This window comes from Lonchura striata, chromosome 5, assembly GCF_046129695.1.
Source record: "Lonchura striata isolate bLonStr1 chromosome 5, bLonStr1.mat, whole genome shotgun sequence".
NCBI classification, from domain to species: Eukaryota; Metazoa; Chordata; class Aves; order Passeriformes; family Estrildidae; genus Lonchura; species Lonchura striata.
This window is the reverse complement of record NC_134607.1, coordinates 59,378,501-59,397,613: the sequence shown is the minus strand read 5'-3', so window position 1 is coordinate 59,397,613 and position 19,113 is coordinate 59,378,501. Positions and strand designations below refer to the sequence as shown.

Below are 19,113 nucleotides of genomic sequence, written 5' to 3'. Positions count from 1 at the left end.
GGATGTGGTGTAGACAGCTGATATTACAATAAGCTGTCTAGTCACTTAATATTTGAATCTCAGTATTACTTTTCTTTTCCTCAAGGTACTTCAGATTGGGACTATATAGAGGTCATTAAGCACAGAAGATTTTGAGTTAAATTCCATGGGATTCTCTTTTCTACTTTCCTTTAAAGCTAAACTTGCTTACAGAGAGTAGTAGTTTCCAGTTCAAACTGCAAAAGATATTGGGTGTTTTTTCAGATTAATATCTGTCTTCAAACAGTGCCTACAGATGGCAATGACTTTACTGACAGGCAAGCTATTACCTAGTGGAAAAAGCAAATCTCAAACTGATGTGCCAAAAACCTCTGCAAACTGTATTGTGATTCCAAGTACAAATATGGTATAATTTCCTTTTTAATTGTGTTACCTTTGTAGGCCTTGTAGGCCTGTGGGAACAACAATCCAGCATTCCCTCTAGTGGCCACTAACGAAACTGGGAACCAGTTGGCTTTAACTTGTGTTAACTTTGTTTTTTTTTTTTTTTTTTCTTCTTTTCATGCAGTGCTGTGTTAACATCTCTGAAAGGCAAAACTGTCGCAGATACCAAATTACAGCAAAGGTTCTGAGACAGGATTTAAGACACGTTCTCATTTGTGCAGTGATGTTGACAACAGGCTAAGAAAGTGCATTTGTTGGAAAAGTCCCAACAGTTGCAAAATATCTTAACTGTCCATCAGTTTCTAAAATATTGTCTGTTTCTGAATTGTGTGTGTACTTGCTTTGTGTCACATCATGCATAATAATTAACCTATTTTGTGACGAAGATGTGGTCTCTGGAGGAGTCTTGTCGCTGATCTCCTGGAGTTAATGGGCAAAAGTGGGAAAATGTCTTAATAGTAATGTTCAACCAAACCACACTGTTATTTTGGCAATAAATGTATGAGACTGTGTGGGAAACACTACTGGACTGTTAAATCTGTATGGATTTAATTTATTTCCTCCTCCCCACCCTAACATGTATTTTGGGCCTAAGCTCCACCGGTGCCTTTTCACTGAGAGAGGCAAGGGGCGAGGCCGGTGCGGAGCGGAGCGCAGCTGCTGACTCACTCACTCCCTGCCTGACCTTCAGCCGCGGCCCGGCCCGGCCCGGCCCGGCCCGGCCCGGCCCGGCCCTGCCCGCCGCGGGCCCGTCCGCAGAGCGCCGCCGGGCCGGGGCGCGGGGCCGCGCGGGGCGGGGCGGGCGGGCAGCGGCCGGGCCGGTACACGTGTCCCGCGCCGCTTGTTTACTACCGCGGCGCCGCGCGGGGCATCCTGGGGGCTGTCGTCTTATCACCGACCCGTGGGCAGGCGCGGCCGGCGGTGGTGACTACAACTCCCAGAGTGCTTCTGCGCGCGCCGGCGGAGGCGTCGGCCAATCGGAGCGCCGCGTGGAGATGATTGATGTGCGGCGCGGTGCAATCCGCTGTGCAGGAGAGTCAAAACATGCCCGCCCTCCGGGAGGAGTCCTGACAGGCAGGCCAGATAGCCAATAGGAAGCGGCTGCGAATTGAGCAACGTCGCCTCTGTCCACTCAGCGCCCGAGCAGCGCCTGAGGGGGGCGGGACCCGCCGAGAGGACGAGGGAGGGGGGCAGCCGAGGGTAGCTCGGTAATGGCGACGGGTTCGGTAAGTGCTACAAAGTTTGGAGCTGCCGCTTTTCGGGGCTGCGAAGCTGCGGCGGGGGATGGGAAGGGTCCGGGAGGTCAGACAGCAGTGGTAGCGGCCGGAGGCCGAGCCGACGAGGCGGCTGGGTTCAGTCTTTTGACGGCGACGGGAACCTCGGACATTGTTTACTGTGCGCCTTCCCTGACCGACCCCGCGGAGCCGCCACCCTGCCGCACCGCGGGTTTGAAACTCACGGGTTGTGCCGGCCCTCTTTGTGCCCTTTCAAACCATGAAAACAAGCGGAATGGGGGGGGGTGTCCCTCCCCTTGTTTTCCCCGGGGAGCGGCCGCCCGCCCCGGTCTGTCAGAGCAAGGGCGCTGTGCCCGCCGCGGGAGCGGGGCTGTGCGGGCCGGGGAGCGTTCGGGGTGCCGTGGGTGCGGAGAGCCCCGCGGGGGGAGCGGCGGCCGGGGCGCGGGGGGGCCCCCCCGGGCCGGTGTTACGCAGTTCGAATGAATGGGGCCGAGCGCGCGTGCGCCGTGCGGCCGCAGCTGTAAACAAGGTCACGTGACGGGCGGGGGAGGCCCTGAGGGGCTGCGCGTGAGGGGGACGGGGGCGCCTCGTGAGGGGCGCCGCGGCTCCTCACGGGGTCCCGGGGCTCCTCACGGGGTGCCGCGGCTCCTCACGGGGTGCCGCGGCTCCTCACGGGGTGCCGGGGCGCCTCACGGGGTGCCGCGGCTCCTCACGGGGTGCCGCGGCTCCTCACGGGGTGCCGCGGCTCCTCACGGGGTCCCGGGGCTCCTCACGGGGTGCCGGGGCGCCTCACGGGGTGCCGGGGTTCCTCACGGGGTGCCGGGGCGCCTCACGGGGTGCCGCGGCGCCTCACGGGGTGCCGCGGCTCCTCACGGGGTGCCGGGGTTCCGCCGCCCCGGGAGCGCCGCCCGCAGGGCCCCGCCGCGGGGCGGGGGCGGCGGGGGCAGCGCGGCCCGCCCTGCGTCAGCGAGCAGGCCGCCCGGGCTTGGAAAACATGGTGAATCACGCTGTGCCTCGGCTGCGCGCTCTGGCGCGGCCCGGGATGTGCAGCGAGGATTCCTGATCAAAGCGGCTGCGCCAGGAAAAGTCCCTGGTGTAGATCCAGTCTTGCCAGTATGTTGTGTTTTGCTTGGAGAAGCTGTTCTCCAAATTAAACGTCGTCCAGGCGTAGACCTGGCCTGAAACTTCGTCAGTAGGTTGGGGGAAGAAAGGCAAATAGCAGAAGGAAGAAAACCACGGGGAGCACTTCCACCCAGGCATTCCTGCGCAGCGCGGTTTGGCTGGATGCTGCCCAGTTCCTGCTGAACCCTTTCGCAGCCGCAGCCTTTATTTACTTTTTTCCCCAAATTTATTTTTGTCCTTCAGAAATAGACATGGTTTCAATTAATAAAGTCTTTATTAGTAGTGCCATTTGTTTTAGCATGACAACTTACTTTAAAGTCAAAATAATAATGTCATTTAGCCTCCAAAGACAGCTGCAGTAATTACAGTCCTAGCATGGTTCTAGACAACATCTGACACAACAAATTTTCAACATAAAGTTGAATTAAAAAAAATCTTTACAAGCTGGTTAATGACCAATCCCATTCATGTTCAAACCATTGAAAGGCTGAGGAGAAGGACATGATGTCCAAATTAGGCTTTAATCAAGTAGAATAAAAAAATTGAAAAGTAAAGTTGGGCAGTTTGTTTTTCTTTGTAATTCTCTTTCTATTTCATTGTAATTTATTTGTTAGAGGATTTTTTTAGCTTTTGTACACAGATGGCTTTGGTTTGCAGAAATTCTTGGAGGAATAATCCATTTCTCAGACAAGTAGCTTTCCTGTCAGACTAGCATTTTGTATCTGTACCTCATCTCTGACCTTCAGAGTGCTGGGATACCAGGACATGGTCTTTCAAGTCTTGGCACCTGGCAGGAAGGAAGGAGAAGGTAACATTCTAGAAGTAAGTTTGGTTCTTCGTTTTGGCAGGAAAATGGGAAAGGAAGAGAGGAAAAAATAGAACAAAAAATAAAACAAACAACAGGGCAGAACAGGGGAAAGATGTAGCTAAGCCAGAAAAACGAAGAGTGACTTTTCAGAGTTGATTAGTTGGCCATAATCTTCAAGGTCCTGACCTGTACTACTGAGGTCTGGTTTTTCTGTTCAGGAACAACTGAGCTATCTGCTCTTGTGGTGTTCTGTAATTTTACTGTCCCTCATGGGTGATTGGGATATAAATTTTGTTAAAGATGTTTTCTGGCTGTGAAAATAATGTCACTGATAGTTTGAGTTGTGTATTCTCATTTCTGTGACCTTTCTTCACCTTAAAATCAGAAAAAGCTGATGTAGCTTTGTAGTAGGGCCATTTGAGTAGAATCAAACATCTTTTTATGTTTATTTAGCATGCAACTTAATATAAGTTTTGCATATATTTGAAAGATTAGGAGATCAGAAGGGTAGAAATTTTCCAGTCAAAACCCTCCTGGACATGATCCTGTGTAACCTGCTGTAGGTGAACCTGCTTTAGAGTAGAGGGGGCTGGGCTAAGTGACCTCCAGAGGTCCCTTCCAACCCAGTCATTCTATGATATGAAAATATTATACTTTTCTTAGCTATTGTTGATATTTCTTTAATGTAGCTTACTCAGTGGACATGCGTAGGGTAGACTTCTCAAGTTTTCTTTCTTACGAGCTGTGTTTTCTGCTCTTTGTGAGAGACTTGTGATTATTGTTTCAAGGACACTTCATTAAAGTACAAGGTAATAACGTTAGGTAGCTTTAATTCATCCTCATCTTAAAAAAAAAAAAAAAGTAGATAACCAAATTACTAAAGATTAGAATAACATTGTTTACCGGGTTTTAGAGACAGTGGTTTTTTTAGAAGAAGCACACAATTTTCTGCTGAAGATGATCTAACACAGTGGGTTTGGAGGAAATGAATACTTGACTAGGATCTGGGGAAATGAAACCGAAGTGAAATCTTCCAGTAGAGGCATCTTTATCTTTCCATTTGCAACACAGTGAAGGATGTTAGGAGTTCAGTCTGTTTGAGACTCTTGCTGGAGGCCAGAGATGGGAAGGGTAGTGGAAAAGGCTTCTGCAGAGATGCCAGTGCTGAAAGGGCAACTGGTGAAAATGTGGGCCTGATCATAAATGGCAGAGGAGGCATGATCTCACAAGGCTGAGGACACCATTTTTGCTTTGATCTTCATTTTCCAGGCCTGTTCCTAGGCTGCTCAAGTCCCTGGGGGTAGCAGCTTGCCTCTGAGAGAGCAAGACACTTCTCTGTCTGTGGTAAAAGCAGAGCAAATGAGGGGCAGGCTTGTTCTATGAGGCATCTGTGCATGAGGCAGTGGGACCAGATGGGATCCCTCCAAGCCAGTTTCAGTCATTTGTCACAGGTTGTTTTGGGTTTGAAGAGACCTTAAAGGTCATCTGTCCCCAAGCCCCCTGCTGTGGGTGGGGATATATTGTGAGGGTGGTCTCCAAAAAGCAGTGGATTTCATGGCAGGACAGCTCCCAATAACTGGAAGAAAGAAAATGTCACACCAGGCTTCAAGGAGGAAGAAGTGGGGAACTACAGACTGCTCAGCCTTAGCCTTCAGGTATTTTATGGGGCAAATTTTGTCTGACCCATCTGATTGCCTTTTGTGATGGGCTGAGTGGCTCAGGGTACCAAGTGGATGTTGTTTATCTTGACTTGAGTGGTGGTTAACTCCAATCTCTTAAAGGCAGTGGGCACAGGCTGTGGGAAGTTCAAACGTGCATGAGGATCAGCTCTTTACAGCAAGAGTGGTTACTGCAACAGGGGAAGGGCTGGGGAGTCTCCATCCTTCAAGATACTAGAAACTCAAGTGGCCAAGCCCCCAGGTAGCCTCTTGGCTTCAGAGTTAGCTCTGTTTTCTGTAAGGATTGTACAAGATTGTGTCTAGACCTCCCCTAAAATATGCTGTGATACTGAACAGACTAATAGGATTTAGGGCCCTGGTAACGAAGTAGTATATCAGATGCTACTTAAAACAGTTCACATGTATACAAATTTCTAACCTCTCTCTTTCTAAAGTCAGATACTTTGGAGCATCCTAACATGGTGTGGGAAGTGAAGACAAATCAAATGCCTAATGCAGTTCAGAAACTCCTTCTGGTAGTGGACAAGAGAACTTCAGGGATGAACGAGTCACTGGAGTTGCTGAAGTGTAATGAAAACCTGCCCTCTTCTCCTGGATATGCATCCTGTGATGAGCACATGGAACTTGGTAAATAAGACGATTTTTTCAGAGGAAATTGAATTCTGAAGTTTGTTTTAGATTTCCTATACTGAAATTATTGGAAGCTGATTGAATGAAATTGCTGATTTTTAGCTTGAGCAGTAACTTGTGACATCTGAAGGTCTTACTTTGCAGTTACTTTTCCCTTTAACCCATTTCCAGTTCTGACATACTGGCCTGTTGACTCAAATATGTTCTTGAACTCTGAGCCACACATTTCTGCTTCTAATCCCCAGAGGAGCAGGGTTTTTTGGCACAAGAAAAACAAACAGAAAGCTCAAGAGCTCCTCCTAAAGGAATCATGTTGCTTTAGATCTACTGCAAATAAAGATTTTGGGATAGAGGAAGATTACTTCAGTTCTTACAAATTGGAGAAAAACAGCATATACCTTAGAAAGTATCAATATAATCAGTGAAATATTAACACATTTAATTGAAGTTATGGAGTGGCTAAGAATAATGATACTTATTTACATGACAGCACATAGCACAGACTTCTGTTAACAAGATGGGGTCTTTTCTTTAATCTGCATGGGCTAGAAAAGCTGTATATTTTTGATGGGAATTCACCCTACCCAGCTTTCATGATTTATTTAATCTGAGTTATTTAACTTTGGTTCCCTGGTGGAAACCTTTTACCTTGAACATGGTCTGATGTTGAATTTTTTTAGTGTCATACCTTCAAGGATAGATTGTCTTTTGTGGGAAGTTTTAGTATTTTAGTGAAGCATGTTGTTTTTGAATAATACTGCAGTATAGTTTTGTGTAAACTGGTCAATCTAGTAAGAACTTTAAAATCAGAACTACATTTTATTTAGTTACCTATTTTTTTTCTTTAATTTCTTGTATGAATATATAATTGACTGAAGATGTTGCTATTTCTGTGACCATTTTATGACCGGGGTTTGTGAAATGTTGGCAGTTGTCATATGAGAAAATAAAACTACTTTATATCGGTTCCTTTTTTTCCACCAAATTTGCAAGATTTGGTGTCAAATTGAGTAGACAGCAAAGAATTGAGTATAATTATGGTAATTTGTGCATTTGTTTGTAGATGATCTTCCGGAACTACAGGCTGTGCAGACAGATTCTACCCCACCTGCACTTTTTCAGCTTGGTGCTGATGTTTCACATCAGGAATGTTCAAGGCCTTCCTGGAGCCAACATACCTCAAACAGCAATTCAGAAAATGCTTATTCTTGCGAGAATGGGGTGAACTGGTTGACAGAATTAGCAAATATAGCAACAAGTCCTCAGAGTCCTTTGATGCAGTGTGCTTTTTATAACAGGTACTGACACTCAATATAGAGATTTATAATCCTGTCTCCAAATTATTTCCTTAACTCTTTACACCCTCAGACGTTGAACTGGAGCACTATTTTTTTGTGTTTTTATTTGTTCTGTGAAAGTATGCACAGAACTCATCTCAGAGCCTGGTGCAAAAGCTGCTTAATTTCCAGCCGTGAATGACATAGGATGATGTAAAGACATTGCCTAGCCACAGCAGGCTCAGAAATTATGGACATTTACCTCATGTGAAGCAGCAGATAAAATCTAAGAGGAATTTCTTACATTAAATTCTTAAAACTTTCTTGTGCACAGATTTCAGGTTTTTTTTTTTAAACAGTTGGAAATCTAATGCAATGTGTATTTTAGTGATAACTGTCTCAGATTTGTGATTCTGTAAGGCTGTGAGCAGCAAATGTGGGCTCTTGGACATTTCTGGGCTTCAGTTTTTATTGTACAGCTTTTCTTAGGTTTATAATCAGAAAACTCAGTGCAATACTGTTAATAGTAATGTAGTTGAGATTTAATTAAGTAGAGCAGATGTCTTTATATTCTCTTAAAAACAGGATATTTGCTTCAAGATATTTGCAAAACCTTCAGCATTGTGCTAAGGAGATGCCGCTGTGGAAGTGGTATACTGTCATTTGGAACCTATTTAGAACCTATGGAACCTATATTTAGAACCTATGCAGTAGTTAGGCTAACTCAAAGCATTCTCTTTGCCTGAGCTTGTGCCCTTTAATAATCCTGTTGGAATACTGGTGTGAGGGTGGTTTGTTTAGTGTTCAGCTCATGCAAACAGAAATATTTGCAGTAAAAGCATTTTAGAGTAATGGCAGCAAAGTCTCATGTTGTCTTAATCTGAGATATTTTAAAATACATGTTTCTGTTGTAGATCATCTCCTGTTCGCATAATAGCAACAAGCAAAAGTTTACATTCCTATGCACGTCCTCCACCAGGATCTTCAGACAATGATCCTAACTTCTCCAAGAATGATGTGGATGAAACAGCAGTCAGACATGAAAGGGTGAGTTGTTCTGAAACATTTTAAACTAAACATGTATGAGTAATGGGTTAAGGTTTTTTACAAGGGAAACTAGCTTAAAAAAATCTGTTTAGTGTTAATACTATTGCTATTTAAGCTAGATTTTCTGTTACTTCTCTTTTTACCACACAGGGTAGGCTTGTAGTGCTGCTTCATATTTTTTGTGACGAGATCACTTTCTAAGAAAGCTCTGCTTCTATTGTGATTCCTTCTATAGCAAGCTTTAAAAAACGGTTATCTGATTTGATGCCTCAGAAGGAAATACGGATCCCTCTCCTTTGAGATGCACAAAACCTGTCAGTCCTGTGTCTCCTTTTCCCATACATTAATTGGTGTCTGGAGTTTGTTAACAACAGAGAATTTTTTCCAGATTTATCTACAACTGATACAGCTTGAGCCTACAGCTTTCCAGTAACTGGACCATAGAGTAATGTGCTTTAAACAAATCTGTAGATGACTAAGGAATGATGTGGTATAAAATGAACATAAAATAATCTATAGGGATGAAATGAATATCAGAGAATGAAACCCAAGAATGTCAGGATGCATCTCAGAAAAGGAGATTAAAACAATCCACTCACATTTATTACATTCCTATTAGTATTTCAGGCAAAATGATACCGCAAGTGCAAATTAGAGACAGTCTTAAGACATATAAGACCAGCCCTAAAATACTCTGCAGTAAAATACCAACACCATTTTGCTTTTTTTTAATAGGCGAATAGTGAATCAGAATCTGGCATTTTCTGCATGTCATCACTTTCAGATGATGATGATTTAGGATGGTGCCATTCCTGGCCCTCAACTGTCTGGCATTGTTTTCTAAAAGGTAAAATAACATGTGTAATGAAATAAGTATTTGTTTTATCTTGTAATTTTTTTTTCTTGTAGTACAGACTTTTTTACCTACACTAATGTTCTTTTTTCCCTTGAAAAACTCTTGTTAGGCTCTCGTTTGTGCTTTCATAAAGGACGCAATAAAGAATGGCAGGATGTTGAAGAGTTTGCAAGATCTGAAAGCTGTGGAAAAGAGGAAAATCTACCAGCCAGTCCTTACAAGGTAGCCCTTAGTTCTAAAAAATTCACTGCAATACCTGTAGCAAATGCGTTGTTTCTTATGTTACCCCTGTGCCTTTAATTGCTGTCTCAGGACAACAGGTTGGCATTAATGTTGTTTAGAGCTAATCACTGTGCTGTTTGTGGATCTCATGGAAAGGCACTTGAACTGAATTAATTTATATATGTTTTGGATGTTATGTCATCCTTATTAATTTTTAGCTAGATAGAAACACAAATTATAAGGTTGGTTTTTTTTTAATACAATGTATGATGATGAGTATACACAGGTATATTCTTTTCTTGGGGGAAATTTTTAGAACTGTATGTGTGTTAACAGGACTATGGTTCCAATGGTTTGAAGTTGATTTCTCATGAAGAAAGCATTTCCTGTGGTGAGTCAGTGCTGAAGCTGACTTTTGATCCTGGCACAGTGGAGGATGGCTTGCTTACTGTAGAATGCAGACTCGATCATCCATTTTATGTTAAAAATAAAGGTATGAAATACCTCAAGTACACTTGCTTGCATATTAAAATATTCTCAGAAAGTGATTGCAGATTTTGTTGGCATCCCATACTGTTCATGAATGTAATAAGAGTTGTGGTGTAGAAATAATTTACTGTCTCTGTAAAGAAGTCTGGACTGTGAACCAAAAAAAAAACCTGTAAAGCCATAAAGCTCCAGGAATACTGCCTATCTCACAAGGAAAGATTTCATTGAGTATATCAATGGAGCTCAGGAAAGCAGAAAGACCAGGGTGGGGGGAGATAGGAAAACTGCAAATAAGGGAGGCTTTTCTCATTTGCTAAAAATGGAACTTCAAATGGTAAAAGTCTCCAGGTTTTGATTCCTTTTTTGCTATAATGATATTTTATTTGAGGTAAAAATAAACTTTGCAATAAGAGTTCCCTAAGTAAGAATTTCTGATTTTTCTTTTGTGTGAAAGAAGCTACATCAGAACATTTTTATAAAATTATGTAATTTCAAGATACAGTATTGCTCCAATGAAGAACTGGAGAGATTGTCTGGCCATTTGTCTAATTTAACTCTTTACCACTTCAGGTTGGTCATCTTTTTATCCAAGCTTGACTGTGGTACAGCATGGCATTCCATGCTGTGAAATGCATCTTGGAGATCTGTGTCTACCTCCTGGACACCCTGATGCCATTAACTTTGATGATTCAGGTGTTTTTGATACATTTAAAAGGTAATTTTTGGATAAAGTGGCCTCAGTGGTTCTTGTATTTAATGAGTAGGCACCTTAAGTTTGGAAGCATTATATAGAGGAAAGAGAGAATAGTTTTGGCACTATGAGTTAAATGATAGGGAAAAATGAATACTCAGTACTAGGAAAGCTGTGTAATTATGTGCTCTGCTAAACTGCAAAGTAGTGCCTCAAAGTGAAATAACTTTTTAACCTCTTTTTATGATAGTTTAAGGCAGATTAGATAAAGAAGTAATATATATATATATATATATATATATATATATATAGTCTTTATAAATTCTCCAGGTAAAGTGGATTATGTTTGAAAAACCTAATACAGTTTTCTGACAATAGTACATCTGCCAGCTGTTTTCTCATGCTTCATATGCAACAATACATTCGAATTATCTGAGTAGTTTCTTAGTGGTAAATGCATGTGCAGTGGCTCTAGAATACTGTATGTTCATAATCTTACTATTTTTGTGTATTCTGTCTTTTGGCATTCTTTTATATTAGATCAAACTTACCTAACTTCAGAGTTTGATTCACTTTGGGGTTTCCCTGAACTAGAACTTCAGCCAGATAACCTTCACAAGTCTTGTTCAATATAAATTATGCTGTGTCTAAGGAAATAGTAAAGATTTTTCCATACTATTTTGAGATTTTAAGGTTTAGTAAAATTCATCTTTTCCTATGATTTAGTGTCTTTTTAGCATCTGTTTTTAATCCAGTTGCACTTTTAGTTTTTTACAACAGAGAAAAATGAATTTAAGATGCTTTTTGCAGTTCAAGCCCTGGGAGCACTTGTATGATTTCAGTCTGGCATAGAGTGAGTTCAGATTGCTTGGCTTCACTCATTTGCTGTTCTGGCGTTTCTCTTAACTCCTGTTATGAACTGCATATGTACAGAGCTGTTAGAGTTGTGGTAGCTACATCTTACTGAAAAATCTGGATTTCTGGCTCCTTACTAATTTGCAGCCCAGCTGAAAACTGCCTTGTACTTCAAATTGCTTATCTTTCTGTGTTATGGGAAGATTAGGAATAGGAAGGGTGCTGGCCTGTTGTAGAACCAGAGGTCCTTTCTCCTTATCTTGTGATAGCCTGCAAGATGGTCAGCATTATCCCTTCTTTGTTGCTTTGTATCTTCCTGAGGAATGGTGGAGGCCACTCATCAGGGTCCACTCTCTGTGTGGTTCTGTCCCATGAGAGGAGTAGAGCTGGACTGCCACATGCAGTATTTCTTTTCTAGTAGTTCTACTTGGTATTTGCAAAAAAGCTCTTCAAACCCCTTATTTTGGCCATAAATCATGCAACTATAGCCACATTGAGCAATAGGTAAGAGGAGCCTTAGCATATATGCATTCTATGTTTATCCTGTGGTGGTAACTTAGTGGTTTAGATCTATGATTGAGTAGCGCCTTTCCAAGAGTGCTTTTCCCACCTGGAGATAGTAACAGTCTGTGGAGAAAAGCTACTTCTTTAGTGATTAGAAGTTAATTGTAGTCATTGGTCAGCTAAGAATTGCAAGAGTTTGTCGTATTTGGAGGTCTGAATTTTACAAACAAATCACCGAAGCTGTGCAATACCTCGAGGAGGAATGTCGCGGTTTAGTCACTAGAGGGCAGGCGTTTGTCGCACAGCCTCAAATAGAGCCACGTCACGGGGCTCTGCAGGGCTTTAACCTCACTGGAAGGTTTGTGTGTAAAATAGTGTACATTATTTGTACTGAAGTGAATATAGTATTATTTATTTCAATATAGTGGTTCCGTATTTGCTGTTAGTATATATTTGCAAGCGAACTCATTGCATGTCTTCCCTTTCTGTACGTGTCATTCTCTGATCAGGTTTGATTTATGGTAAGGACAGAATCAGAAAGAAGAAAGTGTGTTTAAAAAGAGAATGAAGTTTTAAGACACAGTATAGTTAACAGGTACATAACTGAGGAAAGTGCATAGCAAAACATGGAAAGTTGCAGTCTTCATCACAGTGAAGAAAATACTAACTTACCTGCCAAAGTCTTGTAGTTTTTTCTTTTTCACACTGACATCCACATCAAGCACAAATCATTATGTCACACAAAAAAGGGCAAAATACTAGAATTGTAGTAAAATTGAAGAGTGAACAGATATTTAGGGGTTTTACATGAAAATTACTGGATGGCTTTATGATCTGTCTTTTCCCTGTAGTTACGATTTTACCCCGATGGACTCCTCTGCCGTGTATGTGCTCAGCAGCATGGCTCGCCAGCGTCGCGCTTCGCTGTCCTGTGGGGGAGCAAACAATCAGGATGCTGAGAGATCAGAATGCAGTACTAAAAACTGTGCCTCCACTGCATCATCACATCTTTCCTCCAATCCTTTGTACAGCAAAGCTGGCAAAAGCCACAGCTCAGGGACTGCAAGTACTGTGAGTGCCACTTCTCCAAACAAGTGCAAAAGACCAATGAATGCCTTCATGCTTTTTGCCAAAAAATACAGAGTTGAATACACTCAGATGTATCCAGGGAAAGACAACAGGTAATGATACAAACTTTTCTAGTTTTGCTATTACTGGTGAGTTGGAAGAATATCTATGTCCCACTTTAAGATTTAAATACCCTAAATGTTGCATTTGAAATAAAATGTGTGTATTGTTTTAAGAACAAGCTTTGAAAGATGTTAACATGAAGGGTGGTTTTATGGGTGGACTGTGAATATTTTCAGTGCTCAGTGAACTTGATGCAAACAATTTTTGGCAAACTTACCAACTGATAGATGTATATGTGTGCAGAGGCACAAATTCAGAACCGTCGTTGTTTACAGTGATGAGGTGCTCTGCTCGTGTGCTGTAATGGAAAAAAGGGACTTTCTGGTTCTTCTAATTAAGTCTTGACATATTATTGCAAATTGATCCTGAAGTTACAAGCATTTATTTCCACTCTGTATATCCTGTTGAAGAATGGAGTGCTGATAAGTTAGGATATCTCAAAGATCATCATCCAGACAGCACATTGCCAAATTCAGCTTGCCCTAAAAGCATTCAACGATTTGTTAAAACTTGCAGGAAGAATTGTCTGACTGTGGGGGATGGGTCTTTGTTAGTTTGTTCTTTTGTTCTTAATCTCAAGCATGATTGCTTCTAAACATCTTTAATTAAGATTTCCATTACATATGTTTTAAGTAATATTTGGTGCTAATTGTGCATATGTTAATAGAAACCAAAACACACAAACATGGACTGATCTTACCATCAGATTTTTACTGCATGTAATTTTATAAAAACTGTTACTGTAAAAATTGCATTGTGACATAAAAATTCTTGAACTAAATCTGGTAAAAATTAAAGTTGGCAGGGCTTTGAAAAGGGTTTTACTATTTTATAATATTCTAATAAGGACACTATAACTGGTGCTGAAATATAAAATCCTGCCAAACAAATCCCAACCTGTCTTGTGTGTCCTGACAATGATGTTGTGTAACGTTTATAGTAAGTTCAGTGAAGCAGATCTGCTGCCTTCATACTCATTGCAACTATCAATGAGAAATGAAGCAGAATGTCAGCCAGGAAAGTTTATGATGGTTATAAATTTAGTTGAAAATGCTGATTTCAAATGGATGCAATGAACTGGAACTGTGGCTGCATGGATGTGAAAATGAATATTTTAGAGAGCAAGCAGGACAGTGAGCAGGTTTACCTTGAAGGAAAGAGATGACCAAGTTAAAAGTACGATTCAAAATGCACTGCTCACTGTCCTGCTTGGAAGGCAGTGCAGTTTTTGGCTGCTGTTCCATGGCATCCATAAAACACAGGATGGCAGAAATAGCATTAGTATAATTGATACAGGCATTCAGCTACTGTCACTCAAGTGTTGCTGAGGCATTCATTAATTTAGCTGCTGGGAGGCAACTCATGTTTTTTAAATGTAAGTTTGTGTCATTTTCAGATTACTGTGTTAATCTTAAAACATAGCAGCCACTTCTATACAATGGAGTTCTTATGTTTACTGCTGTTATTTCTGTAGCAGAGTAAGAAAGTACAGAACTTGAGGTATTCTGAGTTAAATGGTCTCTTGTGAGACAAAGCAGTTCAAGGCATGTCAGCAAGACAGTGAGCTTGTAAATACTGAAAGCACAAGTCAAGAGTCACACGATACTTAAATGGACTGCAAGATCACGTTTGAAAAACTGGTGTTAGGGCTGCACTTGTTTATTTTCTAGATACTCTTCATTGTAACACTGTGACCATAGACGAACTTGGTTGTGTGTTCAGAAATGCTTTGAGTAGTGGACCTTCTAGAGATGAGGGAAATCATATTTTTGTTTAAAAGATTTCGTGGTGCATTTTTATTTAGGAAGATAATGGCTTTTACAGCAGACTTGCTCTCTCTGGGTCCCCGTGTTCTTTCCTGAGGGTGTGAGTGATCCAGTACAAGCTGGTGGCCCAGAGCAGACAGGTTTCTGGTTATATGCCTCTGGATACTGTCAAAAGATGAACAACCTGCTAATTAAACTAGGTATGTTTGCTTCTGATGACAGACCAAAGATACTGGTTCTCAGTTTGGATAGAAAAACAGAAATTCCACTGCCAGAGAGACAGGCTGTGCAAATGGGTTTGATGGTGATGGGATGTGGTGTTCCCTGGAGGAGTTTGCTTGAAGGAGTCATCAGAGCACATGCAGTGCAGGCTCAAGGGCTGTCTGGGCGCTTTGGGATGAGGTCCCTGAGTGCTCTGCAGCTCATGGAAACATGAACAGCACCACACGGCCTTGCAGGAGTCAAATCTATTTCTTTTCTGTGGTGCAGAGCAGTGTTCAGAATTGCTGTGTGTGCCATGTTACAGAAATAGTTGATGACACTCTAATTGTGATTCTGTTTGAATATATTCACTGCCAGCAAGGAACTTTATTAACAGCAGAAATAAAAGGACTTAGTTGTGTCCACTTCTTTCTTAGAGCCAGTCACAGAACTCTCATTGCTGTAATCTGAAGCCAAAGAATACAAACCACTTTGTAGCTTTAATAGTGATTGATAAAAGAGCTGTTGTTTAGAGATTTTCATTCAGCAAAAAGACAAGAGTTAAAGCTTTAATGGGATATTGATCCAACATTTGGGAGTGCAGTTAAGTAATATGGCAGGCTAGTACAGGGAAATGTTGTCAAAAGACCTAGAGTTTCTAAGGAAAAGAATTAATTCAGTTTTTGGAAATGATGATAGATGTATTTGAACAAATGGTTCCATTTGCACAGGAATGGGAACTTATCAGTATGTTCCACCCAGGATGGATTAAAGGTAGAAAAACTTACAGATATTGATTAAATAGACATGGGGACTTGCAGTTAATCAAATATTTGGCTGAGGTAATATTCAGTTCATTGCTCTAATTATTAGAGAACATTTTCAGCAAATCTGTCATATGATCTTCTAGTTTGAAAGTAGAGCAAAACAAATGTGAGTTACCATTTGGTGGTGGTTTTTGTAACATCTCTATTTTGCTGTTTTGTGCCAGTTGCTGTATGTTACACCCGTTGAAACGTTAAAATGTGCATTGACCCATGCTCAGCTAATAAAGAAGTCTCAGCTGTTTAACTACTAAAAGGACTATGAGAAGATAATCACAAATATGATTATTACAATTTTTAACATACAGCTGATTTCTTCCTTATGTGTTGATTCCACATTTAACTCACATCTATTTTAAAGTGTTCAGATAAATAAAACCCCGTAGTATTTCTTAGCACTGTCCTGACTGTACTGTAAACATTTGTCTTGCAGAGCCATAAGTGTGATACTTGGCGACAGGTGGAAGAAAATGAAAAATGAGGAAAGAAGGATGTACACACTAGAAGCCAAGGCCTTGGCAGAGGAGCAGAAGCGTTTAAATCCTGACTGTTGGAAAAGAAAACGAACAAATTCTGTATGTTTGTGAAGCAGTCTTTTTCATCATGCTGTTACATGTGTTCAGATGCATGGCTACAGTGTGTTTTGTTCAGAATAAGCTGCTTTCTTAGTAGCTGAAACCTTAATTTACTCCCCTGTGTTGTGTAACCTGCAGTTAGGCAAGAGACAGATCAGGAGAGGGTCTGTCTGAGTATTGTATGAGAGTTCTGAGGATTCTGTTGTACTGAAAGTGTGCTTGTGAAATGCAAAGGAAGGGCATGTGGTCTTTTGCTTTGAAGTGAGTTCATGAGGTTGTACCTAAACTTTTTTATCTTCTGTAAAAGCTTTTTCTTTACCTTTTTCTAGTTTTCTTTCTGATAATTTATATCAGCATATATGAAGGTACTGAAGGAGCAAAATAATTCTTCCCTGTGAATCCCTTTCATTTATTAGTATGTTCAGTTGTAAAATAAATACAGTAGATAACACTACTTCTGTAGGAAATGAAACTGTTTTCAACTTTATAGAAAGGCATCGATATATTAGTAGGTGGTGGATGTATTAAGAAAGAGAAGGGCTTTAAAGCTGAAACATCATGTAAAGCAAACATCAAAAAAGGGGATTCTGCTTGTCAACTAGAAAAATAGATTGGAAGGAAAGATCTACTAAGGTGCAGCGGGTGCTTGCCAAGTTCTTTCATTTTATGGCTGGGTAGGAGCTTGAAGAGTGGTGTGGACTTCATCTACATGGTTAGTGAAACCATCCATCCATGTGGTATAATATTTAATCCTCAAGTTACACCTTTCCTTTGATGTGTAAATGAGGCTTTTTCTCAAGAGCATATGCAAGTGTTGCTTTAAGATTGAATAAGAAATGCTCCAACACTGAGTTCCTTCTTTCTGCTGCACATACTTTGTGCAGTTTCCAGTCCCTTGTTGCAGAAGGTTCCACCAAATCCCAGCTGCTAGGAACAAGCTGTTTTTCTGTTCACTGCATTCTATTTTAATCAACAGTGACAGCTTCTGTTACATTTCCTTGTGGGTTTAGTTAAAATAATATTATTTATTTATTCTGCTCTTACACTGCTGCAGTTTTGAGCTTTGGGTGGTGAGATCACAGGCTCACCTGTGAGCCTTGAGCAACTCAGAAGCGTGTTTGTGTGTAGCTGAGTAGTGATGGATTTGCCTCAGTGAGGCTTTCTTTCCCTGCCTTGTAGTAGGATTTTCCTTGTCCCTACAGTCTTCAGGCCAAGAGAACAGGATCTGTAGAACCCATTACCTCAGAGTTACAGCAGGAAATATCCTTTATAATTGTTCCAGTTCAGTGAACTGAGCTGTTAGCAGTCTGGTAACCGTGCTCTGTAATGATAGTGGGCTCCAGGCTGTGGCATAGGAGTTGTGATGGTCTTTTGATGATCAGGGACTAAAACTGCCTGGTTTGGCCTTTTTGTTTTCTCCTGACTAACTGAGCAATGATTAGAAATACTTGTGGCTTTGAAAACAAGCGTTAGGCCCTTTGCTTGGTAATTGCTAACCTGGTTTTCTCTTCTTTCTTCTCAGGGCTCACAACAGCATTAAGCCAGAATTTTCCTGTTAACTCTGTATTTACAAAATGGCTGTTGCTTGATGGCGAGAAGATGCAAGATCAAGGTCTTACTATTTGTTGTGACTTTGTGTGACCATAAAATACTGGCACCATCATGGAATTGATCTGAGTGAAGATTTGCTTTTTACAATAGAACATTAAGTAAGCTAAAAACTATCAGCATTTTAAACCAAATTGCCTTACTTTTCTTCCAAACTTCATTATGTATCAGGTAATATAGGCTTGAAAATGGATATCCTGTGGTGCTAAAGTACTTTAGAATGAGGCGAAGGAGATATGTATAAATGTTTATTTTTAAAAGAAAATGTACAAAAAGGGGAATTTTAAAATATGTAACAGCTGTTTATATACATTGATTCTTATTGCTGATTAATATGTATTGCACAACTGTATTATTAATTGCAATTCTGGGGCCTGGGATTTTCTGAAATGGCAAAGTGTATTATCAGCTTCCAGCTTCCCAGCCTGCCCTGCTGCCAGCAAGTTACCAGAACGTGTGGGAATGGAGGGTGTGGTGTGATGTAGCAAGGGAGCTGATGCTCGGGATACCACTTAGAAAACTTGCAGCCACAACGGAGATACTTTTGCATCAGCTGGCACTTGTGAGAGCTGTCATTTTGTGGTGGAAACAATGGCCCAGACAGAATGAAACAAATAAATAGCATTATCTCAAGAAAAGTGGTGCTGTTGATATCATCACCATCATAGTTATAACTCCGTGTTTTGTCTTTGCCACATATTCTACAATATTTTATTTTGCCATAAGACATCTTTATGGTGGGGGCAAACTTTGCACTTAACTATATGTGCAACACTTGCACTTTACTTTTTTTTCTCCTCCAACTGTCTAAAATTAGAGCAGCTGCGTTAGGATTACAATTGCTTCTGCTGTGAACATTTACAATCATGGCTTTTCCTGTACTAAACAGCTGTGCGTTGGTTTTTTTTAAGAATCACAACTGTAAATTTCAGTTTATGACACGTCTACATGATGTTGCCCCTAAGATTTTTGCACACTATATTCTTGTATATTATTTCAAATAAATTCATTAAAATTTGGTGTTGTGTATTTTATAAAATGAAGAAGACTAATGATGAAGTCAGCCCTGCAGCAGTGAGCACATTCTGCATGGAAGTCTTTACATGAACC

At 41.2% G+C, this 19,113-nt stretch overlaps 1 protein-coding gene across 3 annotated transcripts; it reads left to right on the top strand.

Annotated features, from left to right (window-relative positions):
* Positions 1-1,588: 1,588 nt before the first annotated feature.
* HBP1 (HMG-box transcription factor 1) lies at positions 1,589-19,021 on the top strand. Of its 3 annotated transcripts, none has more exons than XM_021539128.3 (11): positions 1,589-1,649; positions 5,706-5,894; positions 6,961-7,195; positions 8,089-8,221; positions 8,957-9,068; positions 9,187-9,299; positions 9,636-9,792; positions 10,359-10,503; positions 12,690-13,019; positions 16,254-16,395; positions 17,918-19,021. In XM_021539128.3, exons 2-11 carry the CDS (start codon positions 5,726-5,728, stop codon positions 17,933-17,935), a joined length of 1,554 nt encoding a protein of 517 aa, XP_021394803.1. In that variant the 5' UTR covers positions 1,589-1,649; positions 5,706-5,725; the 3' UTR covers positions 17,936-19,021. The 3 variants fall into 3 exon arrangements, with proteins under 3 accessions (XP_021394803.1, XP_021394804.1, XP_021394802.1); XM_021539129.3 differs by having other exon boundaries at positions 1,595-1,649; positions 5,702-5,894; positions 12,870-13,019; XM_021539127.3 differs by having other exon boundaries at positions 1,595-1,649; positions 5,702-5,894.
* The last annotated feature ends 92 nt before the right edge of the window (positions 19,022-19,113 follow it).